This window comes from Psammomys obesus, unplaced genomic scaffold (assembly GCF_907164565.1).
Source record: "Psammomys obesus unplaced genomic scaffold, mPsaObe1.curated_primary_1811, whole genome shotgun sequence".
In the NCBI taxonomy this organism is placed as follows: Eukaryota; Metazoa; Chordata; class Mammalia; order Rodentia; family Muridae; genus Psammomys; species Psammomys obesus.
Genome location: NW_026592548.1, coordinates 7,081,264 through 7,106,174, shown reverse-complemented (window position 1 = coordinate 7,106,174; position 24,911 = coordinate 7,081,264). Strand labels below are relative to the sequence as shown.

General features: G+C 44.0%; 1 protein-coding gene across 1 annotated transcript in view; it reads right to left on the bottom strand.

The window, feature by feature from the left end:
• Nucleotides 1–24,911, bottom strand: part of St6galnac3 (ST6 N-acetylgalactosaminide alpha-2,6-sialyltransferase 3) — a 472,151-nt gene that overhangs the window by 183,972 nt on the left and 263,268 nt on the right. Inside the window, exon 3 of the mRNA XM_055614354.1 lies at nucleotides 16,985–17,394. Coding sequence (XP_055470329.1) covers nucleotides 16,985–17,394 — 410 coding nt within the window. The remainder of the gene's footprint in view (nucleotides 1–16,984; nucleotides 17,395–24,911) is intronic.

The following is a 24,911-nucleotide window of genomic DNA, read 5'->3' as shown; positions in this document are numbered from 1 at the left end:
CAGGCTGCTTTCTTGCCCAGAGGTGGCAATGCCCATACGAGCTAGTCCCTCCCCTGTCAACCATGATTCAAATAAATGCCCCACAGGCCAGTCTGATGGAGGCAATTCCTCTTTGGAGGTTCTCTCTTCCCAGACGACCCAGTTCCTGTCAAGTTGGTAAAAAACAAACAAAAAATAAGCAGCATTCAATACTAGGAAGATTTTTTATATTTTTTATTGTTTATTATTATTAGTTACATTTTATTAACTCTGTATCCCAGCTGTATCCCGCTTCCTTATTCCCTCCCAATCCCACCCTCCCTCCCTCAGCTTCTCCCTGCCCCTTTCCAAGTCCACGGATTGGGGAGGACCTCCTCCCCTTTCATCTGGCCCTGGCCCTAGTGGCCACTGTCCTTCCCTGAGGAAAGCCACTGATCAAAGTGCTCAGTAAGTATGGTTTTGATTTATTTGATAATAAGACTTAAAGCTTTTGCTTTTCCTTTCCAGAATAGCAGACTCGAGGATCCTTGCACACAGTAGGCCCATGAGTCTCAAAATTTGAAATGTAATGCAAGCCACACAATAGACAAACTGAGAACCCCAGGTTCTAGCTCCTGAGATTCTTCAGGCTGAGAGGTCCCGGGAGATCCTTCCCAAAAAAGCGCTGGTCCACAGAACACCCTGAGAGGCACTGCACTGGGTATTCAGCTCCGTGGTTGGGAGCCGCAGCAGCCAGCAAGAGCTGTGCCAGCCTGGCAGAGGACCCTGGAGGGAAGCCCCACAGAAATACATGGAATCTTGGGAAAGTCACTAAATTTGCTTTGATCTTAGGTTTTCTTGCCCATAAAATAAATGTGCTGGACTCATTTTTAGCTCCCCCCACATCTCCCTTTCTTCTCGCCCACTAGAGTTGTTAATGGAGATTCCTGAGCTATATATGAAATCTCAGAAACTTGAGCAGGAAGATTTTTTTCCTCAATACAGAACCTTACTGAAACATTTGCTTTCCAGGTTTTTGAATAGAACTAAATCACTTCAATATGGGCTTCCTGATTACCAGAATTTCTGTTCACGACTATATTTGTCTCTGATTTATGAAAATAGGTAAACAAAATTAAATGCTAATTAACAAATACATCATTTCTCACAGGTCACACCTTTCAAAGCATAAAGTTCACCACAGTAAAACCATATCAAGGCAGAGTGGAGGGGAGGTTAGGGCATGGCATGAGGGATTTAACCCTAAGAGATCCTGGCCAGTGCTGCTTCTTGTGCCAATGAGCTAGCATCCCCCAAAGCCACACGGCATCCACTCAACAATTAGTTGATGTGTGTTAGGCTCCCTCTGAAGGGCAGGATAGAGCTCCAAGTTCATCAAGCCCTGCTCAGAGTCTCACACGGTGGACTGGTAAGAGCAAACTATAATATATCACAATGTCATAAATGACTTAAGGAAAATGGAGTTTGGTATGCAGGTGAGGGAGAGGGTGGTAACAGGGTGGTACCAGGGAAGGGCTCTCTGACAAGGTGACATTTGAATAAAGACCTGAGAGAAATAAATGAAAGAGAAAAATCCTGCAGCTATCTGGAGGTGCTCCAGAAGTATTGAATTATAGGGTCCGTACTTTTCAAAAATAGGAACATGATTCATGAGCATTATCATAAGCTTTACTTAAGCTAACATATTTATGAGCTCATGTTCTGGGCAGACTCCAGGCTTTAGAAGTACACAGTCTTGATTTCCTAACAGGTCTGTGGGGAATTCCGATGCTGTCTCTAGCCCCTGGATTGCCTATTGTTGAGTGAGGTGGAACCTGGACTGCAGCATAAGACTTATATTTTTGCCCTGAGAACACACCTACGTTCACTGCACATCCTGGAGGTCAGTTTCTCTTTAACTCTCACTGGGATTTGCTTGGTCTTGGCCAGATTTCTCGTCTACTTTCATTTCTTACCTACTGACATCCTGATGAGTGTTATTTATAAATATTAAAAACAAGGAGGTGAGACCAGATGCAGGGAACCTGCCAACACATGCCAGAGCCTCTAGAGTTCCTGGTAAGGCTCCAGCATGTGTCTCCAACATCAGCGGCTTCTCTGCATTTGGACAATGTCTGACACCCACTTATCACCCAGGGAATACATGCTCCATGCCTGCAGATGGCATGAAGGCAGCTACTCTCCACATTGCCTCTCTCAAACTCGAATGAATGCCCTCCTAAGTAGAAGAGTTTGGTGGGGGTGTGTGTGGGTGGGGTGTCTGGGTGTGCGCTGGTGAACAGGATGCTTCCTATCTCTGATGGGAAGGCACACAGCTGCCTCAGCTCCTAGCAGACACTTCTTGGTTTGCATTTTTCAACGCTCCCATTTGCACAGACCTTTTATAGAAAGCACACTTTAGAAATGGAAGCCACATATGAACACCAAACTTCACTTGCACTACAAAGTCGTGCCTTTGGTTTGTGATTTCTGGACATGCCAATGTTCTGACAACAAAATTAACTTCTCCAAAGAAGAGAGAATTGCTGCCTCTCATCATCCCTCTTGCTATAATTTACATGACTTGACGGAATTAGACTGTTATTTTCATCGCAGTGATGTGCAAAATCATAAAATGATGTGTATTTTGGGAACACCTAATTAACTCTCCTTAGTTCCACTGAGGTTTCAGCTAAGGCTCGGAGCCAGGAGACTGTCAGAGAGGTATGCACATCTAGCCTTCGTAACTACAAAGACACAGTCAAAGGACTTGAAAGGTAAAGCCAGGAGAAAGCAAGAAGGATGAGACTTGTGCTCACATGGAGCTGGCTGCCCAGATGCCTTTTATACCACATTACACAGGATGATTTCATAGCTGAAGCCGCCATTAATCATCCAAATGGCAGGATTACAGTCATGGACACAAAAAGTGCATCTCTCTATTCACAGTTGTTTTTTAGTCACAAACATTAACTGATATTGATCAAGCTGTCTGACATAAAACTTTGCTGTAGCATATAATCAGTGACTGAAGTGACAGCCGTGTTCCCCACACCACTGCCAGCACCTTGTGTCACACTTATAAATAATGGCCCACTCCTATGGAGCACCATCTGCTTGATAGAGAAAAATACTCATCGTAATTAGAAAATTTTTTTATTATTTAATATTTATTGAACACCCACAATGCAGTTGGCGCGAAAATGCCGGAAACTTTCTGCCCACAAAGCATCCACCTGCTCAGCAAGAAGGATGTGCCAGTTTTCACCAGTTTCTAGTTTCCTGATATTTTCTGTATTTCCTTCCAGGTCACAGCATTGCAAACGGTTTACTCTTTCCCCCTAATTCAGGTAGGATGGAGAGTTATCAGATGAATCACTGAGAAGGAAAGCAGCAGATCATCACAATCTCCATGAAGCACGAACAAATGAGATGTGCTCCGTGGATGAAAGAAAAACTGATGCACTCTGAAACGACAGGGACTGTACCTGTTACAGCCAGATAGATGAGGAGTCCAGAAACACAGCACAACTAGGAACATGGTGGTAGGTGCTGTCAACTGTCAACTTGACAAGATCTAGCATCACCTGGGGGAGGAGTCTCCGAGCTTGCTTTGCGGGGCTTGTTTTAACTATGCTAATTGAAGTAGGAAGACCAGAAGTCTGTGTGCGGCACCAGCCCCTGGCTTGGATCCTGGACGTCCTGGACGGTATAAAAATGGGGAAAGCAAGCTAAGAACTAGCCTGTGACATTCGCTGTCTTTTTCCTTCTGACTGGCTGCCACATGACGAGAAGCTTCAAGTTACTCATGCCATCAAGGACTACGGTTTAAAGTGTGAGCTAAAATAAACCCTTTCCCTCATAAGTTGCTTTTGCTAAAGAATTTTATCACGACGGCAGAAACAAAAGGAAATAAAAACTAAGAAAAGCAAATGGGGCTGACCTTGAACCAGGAGCTAGGCCCAGTTACGTGCTTATCTGTAGTCTGTTAATGCTCTTCTGCAATGAACACTCATTTCCGTACAATGATATGAGCGACTTGGTTCATAAAGAGTTAACGAGCACAGAGCTACTCTCAAGAAGAACTACCTTAACAGACCATCTGCCTTTCTAGAAAATCCCACTCCATCTTCTCATAGCTCTAATCAATAAAAATTCAAAAAAAATGCCACAAACTCGATGTTCAACTATGTAGAGGGGCATTCCAGGAACACTAAAGGACACCACAGGGCAAAGCACTGAACACGCAACCAACCGGGCCTTTGCATACACAACTGGGCCTTTGCATGAGTTACACAGTAGAGTTTCTCTCTTTAATGAAGTAGATTTTTTTAAATTCTACTTATTGAATATTTAATATATATATTTCCCTCAGACCCTAAATTTTAACCAATGCTGTACTTTACAGTTTTGTGGTATGTGGAAGAGGCTGTGCACCTTTGTGCCAGGTGTTGTTGTGTCTCAATGTTTCAAACTTTAAACATGTTTTCCATTGGCTGTGCTTCCTTATTCTACCTTCTGCATGGGAAAAAAAAACACAGCAAATGAAAGAATACTTGAATTTATTGTCATAACAGAAGGGCCCTGCTCACCTGTTTGGATGAATCAAACAATGAGGTGTTATTCGGTATCTTAAATTGTGGATATACATGAAAGATAACTCCCTCATGCGGATAATTCAAACGACAAAGAAATTACAGTGCAGTAGCAGTGAGGCTGTGATGACCACAGTTGCCAAACGTCACCAAACTGAACTTCAAAGGGCTATAACTTGAAGGAAAAGCAGGACACAGAGAAAATGACAAGCTCACGCATTATTAGGGAAATAAATACCTAATGAGCAAAACTGGAAACTAAACACACTCCCACGTGCTGACGCTTCGCTCAGGAGCCGGGATACAGTGCTCCACCCTCACACACTAATGAGCAACAGCGTCTGGCGTGGTGCAGAGGGCCAGCGCTTCAGACAGGGACTAATAAAATGACATTCGACACCGAGCTGAAGATCCCCTACCGCTGTGATGCCACAGAAAAGAACACCATACCACACCCAAGGTAAGGAGCAACGTAGAGCCCAACGAGCTGAATACTACTGTTGTTATCAGCAGCATTCTCCAGCACAGACCCAGCATGGACCTACAACCTGCACAGCAGGACCTGGCAGCTTCTTAGAAAGGCGGAGCTTCTGAGTTCAGGTGCAACCCAGAAACACCAGGCAGTGCTCAGAGCAGGAGCCCGGCACTGAGTGTTTAATCAGCTCCCCAGGTGACCCTGACATAGGTTCATACCTGAAAACTATTGTTCTCCCAATTCAGGTAAGAAAGAGTGTTTTCTGTCCTTCTGTCCTGGAGAGCATGTCTATTCATCAATCAAGTCAATTACATTTGGACGACAAGACCATATACTAAGGACTGACAAGCAGTCAGGGCAGTCCCTTAGGTAAAACTGAGTTTCTTTTGACTAACACAACTCCAGTCCCAGTATTCCCAAAAGACTGTGCGGGATGAGAAGTGACTGCTTTGTAGGAGTTTGATGCTCTCCCTGAAGGATGCAACGCTTGCTTTGCTTTCCAGCTACCTGATGGACCCTGTAAAACAAGTTTTACAAGATCATCTGATCTCTTCTGTGTGCCAATTTCGATGATCAATTATATAACCTGGATTATTTTAGGTCCTTGGTTTGTATTTGTAAACAAAATAATGAACCCTTCCCTTAAGGAACATACATCCTAGTGGGAGGTATTCACAAAGAAAATAAGCAACGGAGTAAAGAAATATACTACAGAATACAGTAGCTTTGAAAAGGACATGAGATAAAACACAGAAAAATGGAACGAGGTAAGAGTCGGGCAAGTGGGACAGAAGGAGCACGTGATTGTGCTCAAACGTTGCAATCAACTCACTGAGCTGTTGACAGACAGCTGGCTATGCTACAGTATCCCGGCTGTGAGCTAGAATAAAGGCACCCCACACAAGCACACCAGGTGTCTAGGGAGAGGAAGGAAAGCCAACAAGGTGTCAAGTTAGACATGCCCAGAGAGGAAATAGGGGACCAGGGTCCCAGCAGAAATTCTGCAAGTGATCAGGAAAGATGGCATTGGCTAAGGGCAGAGGATGTGTCCAGCATGGTGAGAGTCTGGGCTGGATCTCAGCGCCACACACACCACGTGTAGTGGTGATACCTGCGCTCTGTGCCCTCAGGACACAGATGCAGGAGGATCAAGAGTTCACAGGCATTTTGGCTACCTCGAGTGTTGTACACCTGCTTAGACATGTCTCAAAAAACTAAGCTAAAACTAAAAACAAAACAAAACAAAACAAAACAAAACAAAACAAAACAAAACAAAAAACAAACAACAAAAAAAAAAACCACAGGAAGATGGGATATGAGAATATGAATGAAATTTTAAAAATAGCAGAGGGCTATTGTAGAGTTTACCCAAAGAGGGGCATGATCTGAATTATTTTAAAAAATGTTTTCAATAATTTCCCTTCAAGTGTGAGGCACAAACGCATCAATCATATATGCAGAGGGTTGAAAGTTACTGCTTTCATTTTTTTCTTTTCATCATAAAGTTATTTAATATGTTTCTGCTGTAATAATTTACAGTTTTCTTATCAAAAAAGAAAATGTGTGTGTGTGTATGTGTGTGTGTGTGTGTGTGTGTGTGTAGTTGGAAAATGAAACCCAGCAACTTTAGCAAGAAGCGTTAGCCCTTTGCTTCTGCTCTGGGTGGCTGGCAGACTTAGCTCCTGGGGATCAAGAGCTGGGGGTTCAGGCTCTCTGAGTCAGTTCATGAAGCAACTGGCAGCCAAGAGATCTGTGAGCAAAATTTTGGAACCTGCCTTACCACTGACGAGAAACTGAAATAGAAACCTGCCTTTGAAGAATGGATCTGTCAGTGACTTATTACAAAGCCAGCACCCAGCCATGAAAACCCCGGAAAAGGGAACAGATTTGCCAACCTTTGGCTAAGGCAGAGCACGGGCGGTCTCTCTGAATAGAACTGTGGAAACTTTTCTATGAGAATCCAGCCCTACAATTTATCCAATCAACATTGCTGTGAGCCATCTATACGACATAAAACTGCTTTGAAAATCACTAGTGATTCATAAAGAACAAAGGGATTTCTAGGTTGTTTTTTTTTCAGTACTGGGCACTGAACCCAGGACCCTGAACACACCATGCAAGCTCCCTACCACTAAGCTGAATCTGTAGCCCACAAAAGGATTTCTGAACTCAAAAACTTAGTGGGTAGCATTTATAGTCGTTCATTTAATTATTCATTCATCCATTAACTATTAACTGAATGACTATTAAGAGTCAAGCAGCCTATCAGTGCTTGGGGTACAAATATTATATAAGAGCTGGTACCTTTCAAGGTGTTTACGGACCACCTGATGGCTTTAGACATTTGCAGCAATGGTACATGCTAGAGGGTGATGGTTTCTATAAAAACCCAAGCCTGTAGTGCTATGGCTTATCTATTTGGGCATGTTGCAAAAGGCTCCATGAACGAGGCAGTGCTTGCTGTGGTGCTGAAGTATGGCCTGTTCCTGTGTGCTTCATGATGCAGAAGAGCCGGTCACAGAAGAAGCATCTCTGCAGACGCACAAAGGCAGGGCAGGTGAGCTGCCACCTGTGTGCTAGGCAGGAAATGTCAAAGGACAGCCACAGGAGTGCAAATGATGCAGGAGGAGGAGTGAGCTCTCACTGTGGCGGACTCAAGGAGCCTGACACTCCTGAGGGTCCCTCAGCTGAAAGAGCTGTGGTGAGCAGGACACTGGTGTGCTCTTGAGACGGGCATATTCACTGGCCTTCACCTCAAGGGGGTGGACAAATGGTACAGTGCAACAGACACCATCCCCTGCAGTGCTTCAGGACCTCCAAGCCTTGTGATGTGTTCATAACATGATCACAGAACTGGGCTCTGAAACAGTTTACCAAGGTTACTTGTGAAGCAGTTATTTTTCTATGAATGAGCTATTGTTGTCATTCCATTCAAAGCAATGGAAACACCCTCCTCCGATGAGCAAAACCCAGTCGGCGTGGGCACTTCCAGAGGCTGGCTCCAGGTTGCCCAGACCAGCAATCTCTAGGAAGTACACGCGCGTCTGGACAGCGCTATACCGATCGATACAATTGACTCTTTATGAGGGAAAGGACCTACATCAAGAAGTCTAACTAAAAACCCAGCATTTCCATAACTAGAAAGAAGCATGTCTCCAGAAGGAAGCATGTGGCACAGGGATCATGCACAGCGCGCTGGCTTTCAAGGAGCACTGCAAGCTTCTCTGAAGCTGTTTATTCCGAGTGGAGGTCACAGGATCAGATACCCTTGAAGTAGACATTACGTGGCTGACAGCTGTCTGACACAAGTGCTGGGAACTGAGCTCAGGTTCTCTGCAACAGCAGTACGTGACCCTAACTACTGGACCACCTACCTCTCTCTTCAGACCTCAGTTCTATTTTTTTAAATATTTATTTGTTTGTTTGTTTATTATTACGATTTATTCATTTTATATTCCAGCTGTAGCTCCCTCCCTCATGCCCTCCCAGTCCCATCCTCCCTCCCTCTTATCTCCCAGTCCCCTATTCCACTGATAGGGGAGGTCCTCCTCCTCTTCCATCTGACCCTAGCCTAACAGGTCTCCTTAGGACTTTCTGCATTGTCTTCCTCTGTGGCCTGGCAAGGCTGTCTCCAACTCAGGGGGAGGTGATCAAAGAGCCAGTCACTGAGTTCATGTCAGAGACCATCCCTGTTCCCCTTATTAGGCAACCCACTTGGGGGGCGAAGCTGCCATGAGCTACATCTATGCAGGGGTTCTAGGTTATCTCTATGCATGGTCCTTGGTTGGAGCGTCAGTCTCAGAAAAGACCCGTGTGCCCAGATTTTTTGGTTCTGTTGCCCAACTTGTAGAGCTCTTGTCCCCTCCAGGTCTCTCTATCTCCCCCTTCTTTTATAAGATTCCCTGCATTCTGCCCAAGTTTGGCTATGAGTCTCAGCATCTGTTTCAATACCCTGCTGGGTAGAGGCTTTCAGAGGCCCTCTGTGGTAAGCTCCTGTCCTGTTCCCTGTTTTCTCCCTCTTCCCATGTCTATCTAGTTTGCCTTTTAAATGAGGATTGATCACCTTACCCAGGGTCCTCCTTCTTGCTTACCTTCTTTAGGTGTACCTTCTTTAGGTCCTCCTTCTTGCTTACCTTCTTTAGATTTTATTATGTTTATCCCATATTATATGTCTAATATCCACTTATAAATGAGTATATACCACATGTGTCTTTCTGCCTTTGGGATACCTCACTCAGGATGATATTTTCTAGGTCCCACCATTTGCCTGCAAATTTCATGACTTCCTTGTTTTTAATTGCTGAGTAGTATTCCATTGTGAAAATGTACCATAATTTCTGTATCCATTCCTCTATTGAGGGACATCAGGGATGTTTCAATTTTCTGGCTATTATGAATAAAGCTGCTATGAAAACAGTTGAGCAAATGATCAACAATCAATAAATGGAACCTCAGGAAACCAAAAAGCTTCTGTAAGGCAAAGGACACTGTCGTCAGAACAAAATGACAGCCTACAGCCTGGGAAAGGATCTTCACCAACCCTATAGATAATATCCAGAATATATAAAGAACTTAAGAAGTTAAACAACAACAAACAAAGTAATCCAATTAAAAAAAATAGGGTACAGAGCTAAACAGAGAATTCTCAATAGAGGAATACTGAATGGCAGAGAAACACTTAAAGAAATGCTTAACGTCCTATGTCATCAGGGAAATGCAAAACAAAACAACCTTGAGATTTCACCTTATACCCATCAGAATGGCTAAGATCAAAAAACTCAAGTGACAACACATGCTGGGGAGGATGTGGAGAAAGGGGAACCCTCCTCCATTGCTGGTGAGAATGTAAACTTGTACAACCACTTTGGAAATCAAGCTGGTACTTCCTCAAGATCCAGCTATACCACTCCTAGGCATATATCCAAAAGATGTTCAGCTCCATTTTTTAAAGAACACAGAGAAAGACTGCTTCTAGCTCACAAATCCTAGTTTCCTTAACAGGTGAACTAGTTTTGGTGAGAGAAAGACACTAAGTAAATAAACAAGCAATTAAGTAGATATGTGAGGAGGAGAAACCCAAATTACAGAAATCGGGAGGTAACTATGGAGACAAAGCTTATCACACACAGGAAACCTTTGAGCCAGCATGGAATGCTTATTTCTAGACACGGCTTGCCCAGCCGTCCAGTGGACGTGCCAGCCGTGCGGTGTTCAGAAGCTGCTACGCTGAGAGGAATGTTCAGTGAGGCTGTCTACTGCGACTTTCTGGATGGTATGATTCCCTCCTCTTATGGGAGACTCCTCGCTCTCCCACTCCCCTTCTAAATCCTGTGAGTGTGTGTGTGTCTGCCTGGGTGTCTGTGTCTGTCTGTGTGTTGGTGTATCTGTGTGTGTCTGTGTGTGCGTCTGTGTTTGTGTGTCTCTGTGTCTGCGTGTGTGTGTTTTAAATACACAGAAGCTGGAGCATGATACTTTCTCTTTGGAGGATTTTGAATTTCCAGCATTTGCACACTGCAAAGGAGCCTGGAAACCTCCCTGTGCCAGGATGCTTGTTAGCATGAAGCCACAGTCCTGGGTGCCCTATTATACTTTTGTGACTTGGGAGTCCAACCAGTCTGCCCACAACTGTTGTATGAACTTAGTGTTCCTGCCAAATAAATCAGCTGGGGAAGGGCCATTAATTCCACTTACTGAGGAAAAAGTGCTAAGAGTGCACTTTCGATGACAGTCTTCAAAAGGACAAAAAGAGGAAACACCGTTTTTAATACTGTCCTAGCCAAGGCTCTCCCAGTTTGCCAGTTTCTCTTAGCCCAGGTTTTTTGAGGCAAGGAGCTGTTTATTGAGAGCTAGGAACTGCTAGACATCACTGTCTCCAGAGTCTGCACACAAGGATGACACTCCTTTGGGCAACCGTGGCACATTCCTGTGGCTGATTAAGACAGCTTGTACCCTTGGGTTTTGACTCTCCTCTATGCCACACTGTGTTCTTTGATGCCGTTTGCCTTGTGCAGTGGCGGGGGAGCCCAGATCCACAGAGGAGACATGAAACCCCTCAACCTAGAGACTACTCTGAGTATGCAAACCCGAGGGATGTGAGCCAACTTAATCTCTACAGTGTATATATGACACAAGAAACTTTGAAAACTGACCCAGCTGAAAGAGTGAAACCCACACTGCCCTCAAGAGCCTGGCCAAATGAGGGCTGGCACATCCCTGGTTTCCCTTTCTCTCCTGGAGATTGTCAGTGATGGAGCTCTCTGGAAGAGGACTTGGTCTGTGCAAATCAATGTCCATGCTCTCTCTACTTCCTGACGGTGGCTGCTTCCTAAACGGCCCTTGAAAGTGACTCCCTCTCTCCTCACCCTCTTCACCTGAGGCAGGACCATCCTCAAACACAGTTCCATTCGCTGCTAACTTTCATTAATTTCACCCATCCCTGAAGGTGGAGCCACACTGCTGCCAGCTAATTACGACCTATTTAGGGCAGCTCAGTGTCCTTTATCAGCCTAGAATTAGCTTTGCTCTTTTAACTGTGACTATAGCTTTCTCAATTATTAGTTAATTAAATAATGTGCCCACAACTGCCAACACATTTCTGAAGTGAAAAGCTTAGCCCACCTGCCCCAGGCTCCAGTGTAGCACTCACAGGCCGCCTGTGGCCTTCCTGGGTGTTAACACTCCCCCTGTGTCTGGCTGCGCATGCCAAACACATTCTCCCACCCCTCGAGGGAGGGGACACCATGCGCTGCTGTCAGAGCAGTAGCAACTCCAAGGGGTTCATCTTAAGATGTATTAGGGTAAATGTTGGCTGCCAGCATGCTAATGTTATTCATGCATACCGATCATTCAAAGGGGAAGCAAAGAGACATGTTGGTCAGAATATTTTGAATATGAAAACCTTGCATTCCAAAGGTATCCTGGCGGCAAGGAAGGTCTACAGAATTCATAATTCTTATTTACCAGAATTACATTTGGTAAGCACAGCTGTAAAGGTGGCCACCGTCCACCCATCAGGTGACTCTAGAGAAAGGATGACAGTCTTCTCTGGCAGCACCCAGGCTCCACACAGGGCCACGGGGACCAGCCAACAGGGAGTTTCAGGCAGTCACTAATATGAGAACAAATTCATTCTCCTTTGGTTTGAAAAAGTATCTCAGTATACTTAAGGGTTAGTCTAGGATCATTCCAAGAAATGGGAACACTGAGACTTGCTTCCGCCACTGCACATTTCCTCCGTAAAGAGTTACCCAGAGAGAGGAAGCCCCTGGGAATGAAAATGTGCCTAGGTAACATGTATCTGGCTGGTGGGGAGGGTGTGCTGCACACCCACACATGCCCCACAGAGTGTGTGTGGACCTTAGAGAACAACCGCCAAGAATCATTTTCTCCTTCCGCAATTCGGGCTCTAGAGATCAAGCTCTGGACTTTGGTTAGGAGCATATACCTCTATCCCCTGAACCCTCTCACCAGCCCAAGGCTATATTTTTCAAAAAGAACTCTGACTACTGAAAAAACAAACAAACAAACAAAAACCAGAAACTGAGAAGTATTTTTCTTTGAGAAACTGAAACTAATAATGTTTCTTTCAAAAATCATCGTAAATATCAGTGACATCAACATTATAAGCCTATAACAAGCAGTGACATGATCTCTCTATTAGAATCTGTTATCCCAGTGGTAGGGTATTTGCCTGGCATGTCTAAGGTCATGAGTTTGATCCCCACCAAATACACACAAGGGCAAAAGTGAGTACTTGCTGATAAACTCTGAAAGTAAAAGTGAATGAACTGAAGAAGCTTTATAACAAAAGCGTAAACATAAATGGAGACCTCGTTCCCAACTCATGTGTATGTCCATGTGTGCACAGCACAGTGCCCTGTCCTTAAGAGGAGAGCATTGCAACCTTCTGGAGGAGACAGCTCAGCACAGGCCAAGTGAATGCAGCCTTACACGTTCGGCACCAGTGCCTGCCTTTTAAACCTCTTTTGTGCATAGTACCCCTCACAGGCTAGCAGTGATCACATAGCTGATTTGCCATTACTCAAGATTTACCACATGTGGTAAGATAAAGCAAATGAGGAATTGTGCTGTTGTTCCTGGAACCTTTGATTGGCAGCCTGCCAGAAAGGAGACACGGCTGTAAGATAAAAGCCTGGTGGGTCTAAGCTGGAATGGAAAGACTCAGTTTGAACCTCATGATGATCTTATTTATAGACAGCACACACATAGTATAAGTTGTTTATAGTCTACTTCTGCCCACGCTAAAGGCCAAGAAACAAAAACCCAACCTTGCAATAATGCATGCCATAGTGACATGGTTATGCTCTATCAGCAACTGGCAGAATCAAAGCTGTCGGGAGATAAGAGCTGAAGAACGGACAATACTAGGAAGGAGGAAAGCCATCCATGGCTTCTACTGAGCATCAAAGCAAAGCAGATGAAGCCAATTTACTGAGGTTCCCACAGGCTAAAAGACACTCAGAGCGTAAGTTATGCTTTGTGATAAACTGAATTACTAAAATACAGAGACACTTAACTGTGAGTATGTAAATATTAGAAATTACAAACATGCAGGCCAGTTCAGATGATGCCAAGAAACTTCTGCTTCAGAACCAGTCAGTGAGAGGCTGGTGCTGTCTGCTCTCGCTGGTAACCAAATGAGGGCAAGTTTCTGTCTATAAAACACACCAGCAATGAAAAGATAGGCTAAAACACCACCGTTGTGCAACGCTAATTAGCTCTTAATGTTACCATTCATGGTTTCTACCATAAAAGTAGAAAACTGTAAGGTATACTTCCCTTACTAGTATCGCATGATGCTCTTAGAAAAGAAAGAAATACTAATTGTATCTGGATCCAGGCAGTCTCAATGCCTGAAAACCAACATAGAAGGAAAAACATAAAGCAAAGTTAATTAAACTAGCTGGATGGTAGAAAACGCACGTAGCTACATCTCTTCAATGAGAAGTGGTGCAGAGAAACAGCTGTATGTGTACATACATACACAGGAAATACATCACTCCGTTATAAGGCATGGACCATATGCTACTCCTGATTTGAACTACTAATACCTAATACACACACACACACACACACACACACACACACACACACACGATAACTGTAAACCACTACAAGTCAAGAACACACATAAGAGTGTGAAGGAACTGTTTACAGTTCCACATAGGATGTGGGGTTTTTCCTGTGTCTTTTAAAAAACACACAGTATTTAAAGATGAAGTACGATGAAGTCTGCAGTTTGCTTTTAAAATAGTGCTTGGGCCGGGAAAAATGCAGCTGAACTAAGGCCGGTCGTGAGACAGGAAATCTTCAAGCTGAGGGCTGGCTCTACAGAGACGATTGCTACCAGTCTCTGCTCTGTGAATTTGACATTTTTCTTGTAACAAGGTTTTAAAAGATATTGTTGTGGCTGTAAATTTGGCTAAATGTTTAAGAACCATTGCTGCAAAACCAAACCTCAATTTAAATCTCCAAAACATATGTAAAAGCTTGGCATAGCCCTGGATGTCCATAATGCCAGAGCAGAATCCCATGAGCCACTGGCCAGTCACCTTAGCTGAAATGTTAAGCTCAGGATACATGCAAGACCCTGTGTCAAATACTAAGCCATGGAGTAGCAGAGACAAACAGCAGACTTCTGGCTCCGGGCTCCATGTGTGCCCACGTGTGTATTAACGCACCTCTCGGAGATACTGTCTGCAAGCTGTCCTTATGTGCCAGAGCACCAAGACAAGATTTAAATCCTAGTGGAAGTGGAAGCCTTTGAGGTCATTTTAGTCAACAGCATGCTGACCAGCCTGAATCTGCTGATCACCCCTTCTGCGGAGTTCTAAAGAACCTGTGTATTTTAATTCTCTTGTCTGTGGTAGCCAGTGAAATAATCAGTGGAAAGGGAAAAAGAAAACGAAAACACAAAAATATCGATAAAATTTGACAATTAAAAGAACTTTAGCTTCAGTAACTCTATTGATAGATAGCTGCAAATTAACTTTACCAAGACAGTAATAGTGACACACTATAAGCAGATTTTCTCATCACAGACATAAAAAACAACCTCTCGATGCTCCTCTCTAATTGTCCTACAACCACACGTCAGCGACGGTGTCCTATGAAAGCTCACAGCAAAAGACAACGTGTACAAGTGCCATGAACACCACACTGAGGTTTCTCTGATACCCCCAAATGACCCCCAGGCTTACTGTTGTAACCAAGTGATTCCCTAAGGGACAGCTGTAATGAAAAACCAAATACATCTAATGAATTGCATTGCTTGGGGCTACTCAGAGTCCTGAGGTTTCTGGAGCCCTGGGAAAATGATCACACCCACACAGAAAGGCAATGAATGTGAGTGCAGTTCTTGCAGGCAGTAGCTCTGCTTCTCTCCACTGCCTGCCTCTTCCGATGGCTTCTGCCACACTGACTTGGATCTAACCCTTGAGCTTCTTCTTGCAGAAGAGGGGCTTTTTTTTCTGTCCTGCATTTCAGGTGAATTTTAGGGGTTCAGAGGTAGAAGATGCTACTTGAGAATAGGCCCATGTTATCAACTGGACCATTGTTCCACCTGAGTGTGTGTCTGTGTATGAGTGTGTGTGTATACATATGCATGTCTGTGTGTATGCTTGCATGCATGTGTGTGTGAGTGTGTGTATGTGTATATATGTATCTATCTATGTATAGTCTTGCATGGACATATGTCTGAGTGTGTGTGCATGTTTACATGCATGTGTGTGATAAAATAAACATATATTCTCTTTATTAAGAGAGTAAAAAAGGTGCTCTTGAGGGCAGAAGTGGGGGATAATGAGCTGAGAAAAACAGACCATAAAAAGCCCCTGCCAAGACTGTTACCTCATACTGAGCATTGAAATTACACCTGGAGACAGCAAAATCCAGTGCCTCACAAGCACAGGCCCAATACAACTTTCTCTTCAATAGTATTGAGTAGTAAAAGACAGGCAAGCATTCTAAGGAAATCAGAATGTTAGTACTGCAATTACAGTTAAGCTCAAATTATTCATGGTTATTGCACAAATAAGCAAAATTCACACATAATTTAAAACTTCAGGCATGGGTTTCCTGATCTTCTTCAGCAATTATTTCTTAGCATTGAGTATCAGCCAGGATTTATCAATTTGTAGTTTTGCTTCCCTCCCTCGTTCTGGTGTCTCTGTACAGAGGCGAGAAAAGCAGCAGATGGTGGTTGCCACAGAGGGCAGGGCTATGAGGGATCCAGGAGAGGAGAGGAAGATGGGGTAGAGGAGAGTGGGAGGAAGCTGCCTTGGGCAAAGGAGTTGGAGACAGGGAATTAGGTAAACAAACACAAGTGTGTGTGCGTTGTGTGCACAAAGTAGGTTGCTTTTCAGATAAACGAGTGAAGGATATTTATACTGCAATTCTCTTTAAGAACCACAGTGGCGAAGATTCTAAGTCACACACCATCTCAATACATCATTCTGTTGAGTGTATTGGATACTAATGTGCCATGTTCAAGATCACAGGGCCACTGGTATGTAAGGAGCTGTGCAGTCAGATTGGGGTCAATAGTCTGCTCTGTCTCTGGTCTCAGGGAGGAAGGGGAGCCACAGTTTCCAGTTAAGATCAAAATCCTGAAATTCCTGTATTTCTGTAGTGAAGACTTCCTCTTTAAGCCAAAAATCCAAGTTAGTCAATAGCAAACTGAGCTACATAGGAAGAGACCTAACAACGTCCTGGAGGATGATCCATCATTTCTCGGAGCCCTAGACCAACTAAAATAAAACAAGCACAAGGCAGTGTAGGCGAAATTAATGGGGCCTTATTGTTGGCTCATAATGATCAAAACCACTCAGCGATCAGTAAAAGATAACTCCGTTCACTTGAGAGCTGGCAAAAGGACTCAGAAAAGACTCACCATACCAGGCAGCAAACGTCGATGAGGCTGTTTTAGAGGACTCACCTGTCTTTCCCAGTTTCCTTCTTAAAGACTCCATCGCAGTAATTCATGCGCTCCTCTGTGGTCACATAAATCTGTGCACTTGGATAGGCATCTACTGTCTGTTTTAACATGTTGTACACAATGCCGCTTCCATCTTTCCTCATGTTGCGGAAAGGGCCCCAAATAACATAGATGGTAGTGCTAGCTTCATTGAAAAAATAATCAGGATTTTTTAGCAGCAGAGGAACACTGGTATGTGATACAACTCGAACCATTGTCATGTGGCCAACGTCTTCCTCAAAACCCTTGGTGGGGGCATTGTTCATTCTCCAAATGCAGGATGAGTGGTCTATTTCTTCACCCACCTTCTGTCCAATCATTTGACCTGAACTTGACACTATGGCACAATCGTTACATTCCAGTTGCAAAGGCTAAAAAAAGAAAAAAAAATGAAGAATATGGTCAAATGAGTTCTCCAGGAACCAAAATGTCGCATACTGAATAATTACTGAGTATGACATTATCTCTGATGCAGATCTGTTCTACAGTCTCTGCTACAGGTTATCAGGTTGGCAGTTTGCTTTTACATGACACGTAAATACATACTGTTGCGGATGGTTTGACTTCCTGAATATCTCTGCTAGTTTAAAATTACGTGGAAGAAGCCATTCCTTTTCTCTCTAAACGATACGTTTTATCAATTTAGACCCATAATTTCAAAAGAAGTAAGGAAATGTGAAATCACTGATTTCTATGATAAGGATCGTGGCACATACCTAGGCATGCAGGTTGGGCTTTGGTGATATGTAAGCATGGGTGGGTGGCAGCTGAAAATGGCATGAAGATGGCAGCAGCTGGCAATGCCCTGAAGAACACACACATTCCAGACCCACCGCAGACAGCTGACACATTACACTGATGCTTAAAACTCCCCAGGGCGTCTCACTAATGGGTCTCTGGATTACTCCGGCTTCAGGTGGACAAGGAAAGTCCTCTCTTGAGGACACCGAGAGGCATGCACAGTCTAAATAACTGCATGGAACCAACAGCGATTCAGAAGCGGAACACGATGCTCTGGACATGTAGTGAATATGAGGTCCTGTGGTGGAGCCACACCCACACTGCCTATATTTGCATCCTCTAAATTAGAACTTTTAAGCCTATATCTTCTAAGTCTAGTTCTTCTTTATTTTAGATTCATTTTGTCATTATTTATGTATGGATATGTGTGTCTCTGTGTGAGTATATTCATGCAAATGCCTACAGAGACCAGGAGAAGGAATCAGAGCCCCTGAGCTAGAGTTACAGGCTGTACCACCTACTGTGGGTGTGGGAACTGGACTAAGGTCCCCTGAAAGCGCAGAACATGTTCTTAACCTCTAAGACATCTCTCAGGCCCACAAACTCGAGATATTCCAGTTCACGTGAAAGGCTTAGCATTATTCTGTTTTTCTCAGCTCCTAAAATAACCACGCATATTACTTTTGCTATTTCTTTCCTACAGGAAGAAATTACTTCATCTTCAAAACAGAAAAAGAAAAAAACTTTGACAATATTCATGTTCCTCACCCACCTTCTATAAGATTGCTTCTTCTGATCCTAAGTTTGAACCAAATGTTTTTTGTGTGCACTGTAGAATAAATGGCTCCTCTCATACAGGTCCTGTCCTAACTTTGCTCCTGTCATATCTGCCATCTAGACAGTGAACTCTTGTACAAATAACATCTTTGCCTCGGATTTCAACAGAGGCCCCTGGGATATATTATTTGTTCAATTTGTTAAATTTGAAAAAAAAAATGGATTCCAAATAATCTATTAAGAGTCTGAACACTTTATGCCCTTTTTAAAAAATCCTTCAAGACCAATGGGTGGTTCCCAAATATTCTCAGATGTGGGTCTTCCACTTGACTTACAAAGGCCTACACTCATACAGAAAACTCTCCCTCCCTACCCAGCACCTAGTAACTGTTCACACTCCATTGCTACAGATGGGTAGAGAAGAGAAGTAGACCTAGGAAGAGCTGGAGAAACAGGGTGACTACTGTTTGACACATGAAACTCTCCAAGAACTAATTTTAAAAAAGAGTCTAAACACTGGGCTAAATAATAGGAAAGAAATGGACTTTCCCAGTTAGTTTAAAATTACTAATTTAGGTGGAAAGAAAAAAACAATCAAAAGGAACCACATGAATTCATCAGTAGGCTCAGTGCAGCTGTGGCAACCTAGGTAAGACAAGTGATTGGTAAAGCAACTTAGACAAGCCACCTGGACAGTCACCACACAGCTGCAACTGGTCACCTTTCCTCCATACAGCAGTTAGTAGGTGCCTCCCAAACAACAGGTCCAGTTCTGAGGGTTACAACTGAACTAGGAAGCCACAGGCAAGAAACCCTGATGGAATGAAACGTACATTTAAGATGTACTTCTGTACAAGCACTGAAAAACACGTATCAGCATCCTGTATAATACATTTGAAGGCGACGGTTCATGCAAGAGAAATTTGTCATGGAAACTGGAGGTGTACAGGTACACGTGAGTGTGTCTGTGTGTGCACTGGGTGGAATGGAGAGGTGCCAGAGGGCAATGCTGAGAGAATGTATGTGTGAGGTAAAAGCATGGCCATGAGGGGTTACAGGAGCAGAAACGACTCAGAGACATCAGCCAAGGCACTCCAGCATGCCTTGACAAAGCAAAAGCCACTGCAGTAAAGGCAGGGGACGGTGTGAAGAACAATGCACTCTGTAGAGCCCATGCACACAGCACATAGGTATGGGGGCCAGAAAGGCAGCTGCCATGCAACAGCCCACTCGGGTCCTTCGGATTCCAGTGCAATGGGGAGCTCTGACAAAAGAGGAGCCCGTGACCTAAGCTGTGTGAACTTTGCCCATTCCACATTAAGTTGAAGGCTGAAACAGGGAGAGCAAGCTATTGCTCGCACCAGAGAAGAAAGAGTAATGGGAGGACACAGAGAAGGGACGCAGGAGTGATGTGGGTGAATACAGAAGCTGACAACCTTCGGGCATATTCTGGGTTGCTCCAGGGACTGAACATGTGACAGGAGGTATGAAGGGGAGGAGAGAGTCAAGGGTACATCACATCACGCTTTCTGCCACAGACTCTAGAGGCTAGAACAGCCTCAAGCAAAGATAAAAGGAAAGTTCTGGGAATAAAGCCAGGGACGGGAACCAGGAGCTTGTTTCCGGAGCCGGCAGGTGGGACAGGGAGTAAAGAGGCAACAACACCTCTCACAACAAACATGCTCCTGCTGCTGTAAGTCTGTCCTGCCCCATTGTTGAAGTAATGTAGGCCCACCATGGAGAACTTGAAAAGTTAAAAAGAATAAAATTAAGTTATTCATATTCCCACCACTCAAAAATGGTCACAAATGTCTCACTGCATTTTCCTCTACGTAGGCAGGTTGAAAAGCACCAATTATACAATTTGGCAGCCTTGGCTTCCTTTCATTTCCATGATGATCTTTCCAATGTCAGTGAATAATCCTTGGAGATAGTTTTAATGCCTGCTCATTGTTCAATTATTTAGATATATCTGTTTGCCTACTGCTGGGTTTTCAGCTGTTAACCAATTTATTTTCTACTATGAAAAGTACTCTGATAAACATCTTTATACTTCTTGGAGCATTTTGGAGCCAGCAGTTAGGGTGTTAAACTTGTTTCCTTGGGTTCCCGTTTACTCCTGTAACATGTACAAAGGCATCTGTGTAAGTTGTCAAAACTAAGAATTAGAAAAAACACAACGTGCTGGAGCCACACAGGCCCGTTTGTGCGATGCCTTGGGATACTGCAGTCAGGGCTGCAGAGATGGCGCTGAGCCCTTCTCGCTCGTGCACAGAGCGTTGGCCTGGTGCTCAGCACACGTGGTCACTCACAGCCATCTGTACCTCTGACTCCAGGGAATCCTGCTCCCGATTGTGGCCTCTGTGGGCACTGGGCACACACATGGTATACATCTAAAGTACATGCATGCACATATACAATAAAAATAAATAAATGTGAGCAAACACCTCTGTGACCACAAGCGTGGTGACGGACGCCTGCAATCCAAGCACTTGAGAGGCAGGAGGATCATGAGGCCAAGGTCATCCTCAGTAAACTAGAGAATTTGACATTAGTCTGGGCTACCTGTTGCATTATCAAACAACTTTGTGAGGAAGAAATTTCCTTTCACCCTGATCAACTGCAGTAGGCAGCAGGTAGAGCAGACCCCGGTAGAAGAGTCCGTCCACCCAAAGTCAGTGAGAGCATCAGGCTTTCTAGGCCCGCTCCATCCCAAACACTTTATTAGATGAAGGCACAGTAAAGCGACTTCGGGAGTCAGGTGTTCTTCAAGGCACTGCTTTGCCATTTAGAAGTGTACATTCTTCCAGACGACGTGAAAGTGCAAAATCATTTCGCAGTTTTGGACAGGGCTTGCTATCCACTGCCCACAGCTAAGTCCTCCAAGCCCCTCATGAGCTGTGCGCCACAGTGCCTATCACACGACCCATGCATGTGGGCAGTGAGTCTCACTTCACTGACCATCCCAACAAGGTCTGCAAGAGGATAATGAAACCATAGTTAGGATCCAACTTGTACAGAACTAAAAACCAGGAAGAAAAGCCTTGAGTGTGTTCTGTAAAATGTAGCAATTTGCACTGGATTTCCCAGCCATTAGAATGAATTAGCAGTTCTGCTGTGACATGACTTAATTTAGCTAATAAGAATCAGCAGGCTGGTCTCACTTGACAACTGTAACCTCTGAAAGCGATCCATTAAGACATCCCAATCTGTTCTCCGACAACGTTGGGAAGCCACAGCTGTGCAGATTATGAGGTCAGCAGCTGGCCAGCAACTCAAGGGCCAATGGTGGGGACAACAGTTTGTTGTTTATGTGAAAAGCAAGCAATGCAGAAGAGGGCTCTCATTGCAGTGGCTGCAGACGACCTTTTTCCTAACCACTTCTTTTCATTGGTCACTGGGGGACAGTGTCACCATGGCTAGAGTCTTGAGAGTTTCTCATGTGTGTTACTGGTCCCAATCCTGCCTAGCTCTCTGACTTCCTGGGCGAGGTTCAGGGACACATGAGTGGACAGAAGCTTCGGGAGCCATTTTGAAGTGTGGTGGGAGAGCAGAGGCTGATAAATGAAAGCTTCTGACTTGGAACTGGAAGCTGCAAGGTGTCAGAAGACTTGGTCCCAGGGATGTATGCAGGTGTTTGGAAGATCCATCAAACTACTCTGATCCATGATCAAAAGGAAGAAGAGCCTAGGCACACATGGGTGATATGACAAGACCGCCTCACCTGGTTATCCCCTTTTCCTTCACGAGCTTTGTCCTCATGTCCTTGATCTCAGCTTTCTTTGGTAAATGCATTGCTGTTTCTTGTGTTCATTTATATTTGATTTGTGAGCCTTCAGTACAAATGTATTACAAATGTCTCCATGGCTTTGTTCTGCCTCGGTAAGCAGTGACCCTTTCTTCCTAGACCGAGGGCCTGGATTTTCTGAGATCTCAGTTAAGACTTATCTTTTTGGTTGAATTGCCTCTATTTAAAAAAAAAATTCATTAAAAATACTACATCCCTTGGATCTTGTCTCCTTTATCAAAACATCTTTTAAAATCTTTTGCTTGAGTGAAGAGCACCAGATATATCTAACTAATCCCTTTCTGGCAGGCCTGCCACCCTTAAAGAAAACTCACTAGTGGGGGAAGGGTAAAGCACTTGCTTGGGGTTTGATATTCCAGGATTAACGTAAAAGATTAAAAATGCTGGGCATGGTGACATGTGCCTGTAATCTCAGCACTGAAGACACAGAAGCAGGCAGATCCACAGAGCTGCACACACACAAACATGCACATACACAGGCCTATACCCACACATGCAAGCATGCACATACACCAACACACATTAACAAACACTCACACGTGTACATACCCATGCATGTACACATACATGCACACTCTCACACACAGGTACACATGCTCACACATGCATGCTCCCCCACAAACTCACACACCCTCTCATACGGACACATGCTCACACATGCATGCTCCCCCACAAACTCACACACCCTCTCATACGGACACATGCTCACACATGAAGAAAAAGAAAGAATGTCTAGATTGTTGGCTTGGACATAGCAGGAGGATGAAAGCACAAAAGGAAACAGTCTGAGGAAACCTGTCACGGCCCAGGCCTTCTCTTCAGTATTTCTTATGTCATCAAACTTGACCTTTAAAATAGGTGTTTTCATCTGTTTACTTGTTTGTTTTTCAGGCAGTGTCTCACTATGTCGTCCTGGCTAACTTAAAAATCACTGTGTAGACTGAGCTGGCCTTGAACTTACAGCAATCCTCCTGCCTCTGTCTCCTGGGTTCGGGGAAGACAGGTCTGAGTCACTATAGCTGAACTTCAAAACACACATTTTGTTTTAATACAAAGACTTGCTTTGTAGCCCTGCCTGGCCAAGAACTCTCTGTGCAGACCAGGCTAGTCTCAAATTTAGAGTGATCCTCCTGTCTCTGCCTCCTAAGTGTTAGGATTCAAGAAATAGTCCCTCCCACAATGGAACAGTCGTGCAGCTGGGTCTTCCCGTCAAATTTCTAAGAGCTGTCTCTGACTACATTGCCTGCTTTGGATCCCTTTCCCCACCGCCTTGCCTAACCTCAACAGAAGAACATGTACCTAGTCTTACCGCAGCTTGGTATGGCAAGGCTGGCTGATAGCCAGGTCTCCCCTTACTGTAGAGAAGGGGTGGAGGGTTGGGTGGAGAGGAAGGGGAGGAGACAGGGAGGGACTCAGAGGAGAGAAGGGGTGGAAACCTGTGACTGGACTGTAAAGCAAATAAGTAACTCAATTAATAAAAAAAATGAATAAACATCGAAAAGCAGTCCCTCGAAATCAAGTCCCTTTTATTTAGTTAATTTTCATTTTTCTCTGTACAGCTGAATAAGTCAAATAAACATGATGTCCAGTGGAAACTAGATATCTTTCAGGCTAAAAAGAGGAGCATATGCTGTGTGTCAAGAGAGACACAGCACCATGAGGAAATGAGGTATTAATACACATTATAGATTAACATGATTAAGTAATGTAATAACTATTACATGAAATAATCTTCACATACATACATGCAAACACTTCATGTGTCCATTATAACATATATCATGTTAAAGCTACCCTACTCACAGGGCTGGGAGGTGCTTGCCAGGGAAGTGTGAGGAACGGAGTTGGTTCCCTAGAACCACACAGACAATAGCAAAACAGGTGGGGAGACCTATGGCTAATTCCATGCCAGGGAAGCAGACTAAGGGGCAACCCTGAGCTCCCCAGCCAGCCCAGACTGTGTGGTGAGCTCCAAGCCCAATAGAGACAGGGATATTCTGCCTCAAAATCAGCATGAACAGCTCCTCAGAAACAACATCGAAGGCTGACCTTTGGTTTCCACAGGAATGCATGCACGCATAACACATACACACACAAACACACACACACGAATGCACACTTCCCCAACATGCTTGGTACAGCATGTACCCATGTGTACACAGATACACATGCACAAACACAAAAACATGAATGGTTTTAAACATGTCAGCCAAGAATTTCCTGCAGGTAAGACAGAGCGGTGCTCTGTGTCTCATCCTCCCCCCACTGGAGGACTCGCCGAAGACCCTGGGACATACCTGTGAGGAAAACAACTTCTCTATTCCAGCAACAGCCCATGAGTGTTAAAAATACTTAGGTAGATTTCTCTCCTTAATATTTTCTACTTCTAATTTAGCTAAAACTTTAGTCTGGCATAAACTAATCATAAGCATGTTTATTCTGTTTTGGATGTTCCTTTATATTTGTTTACTCAATTTGCTTTCAAACCATTTCTTTCAAAATAGCAGTGAGCTGTTTATTATTATTATTATTATTATTATTATTATTATTATTATTATTATT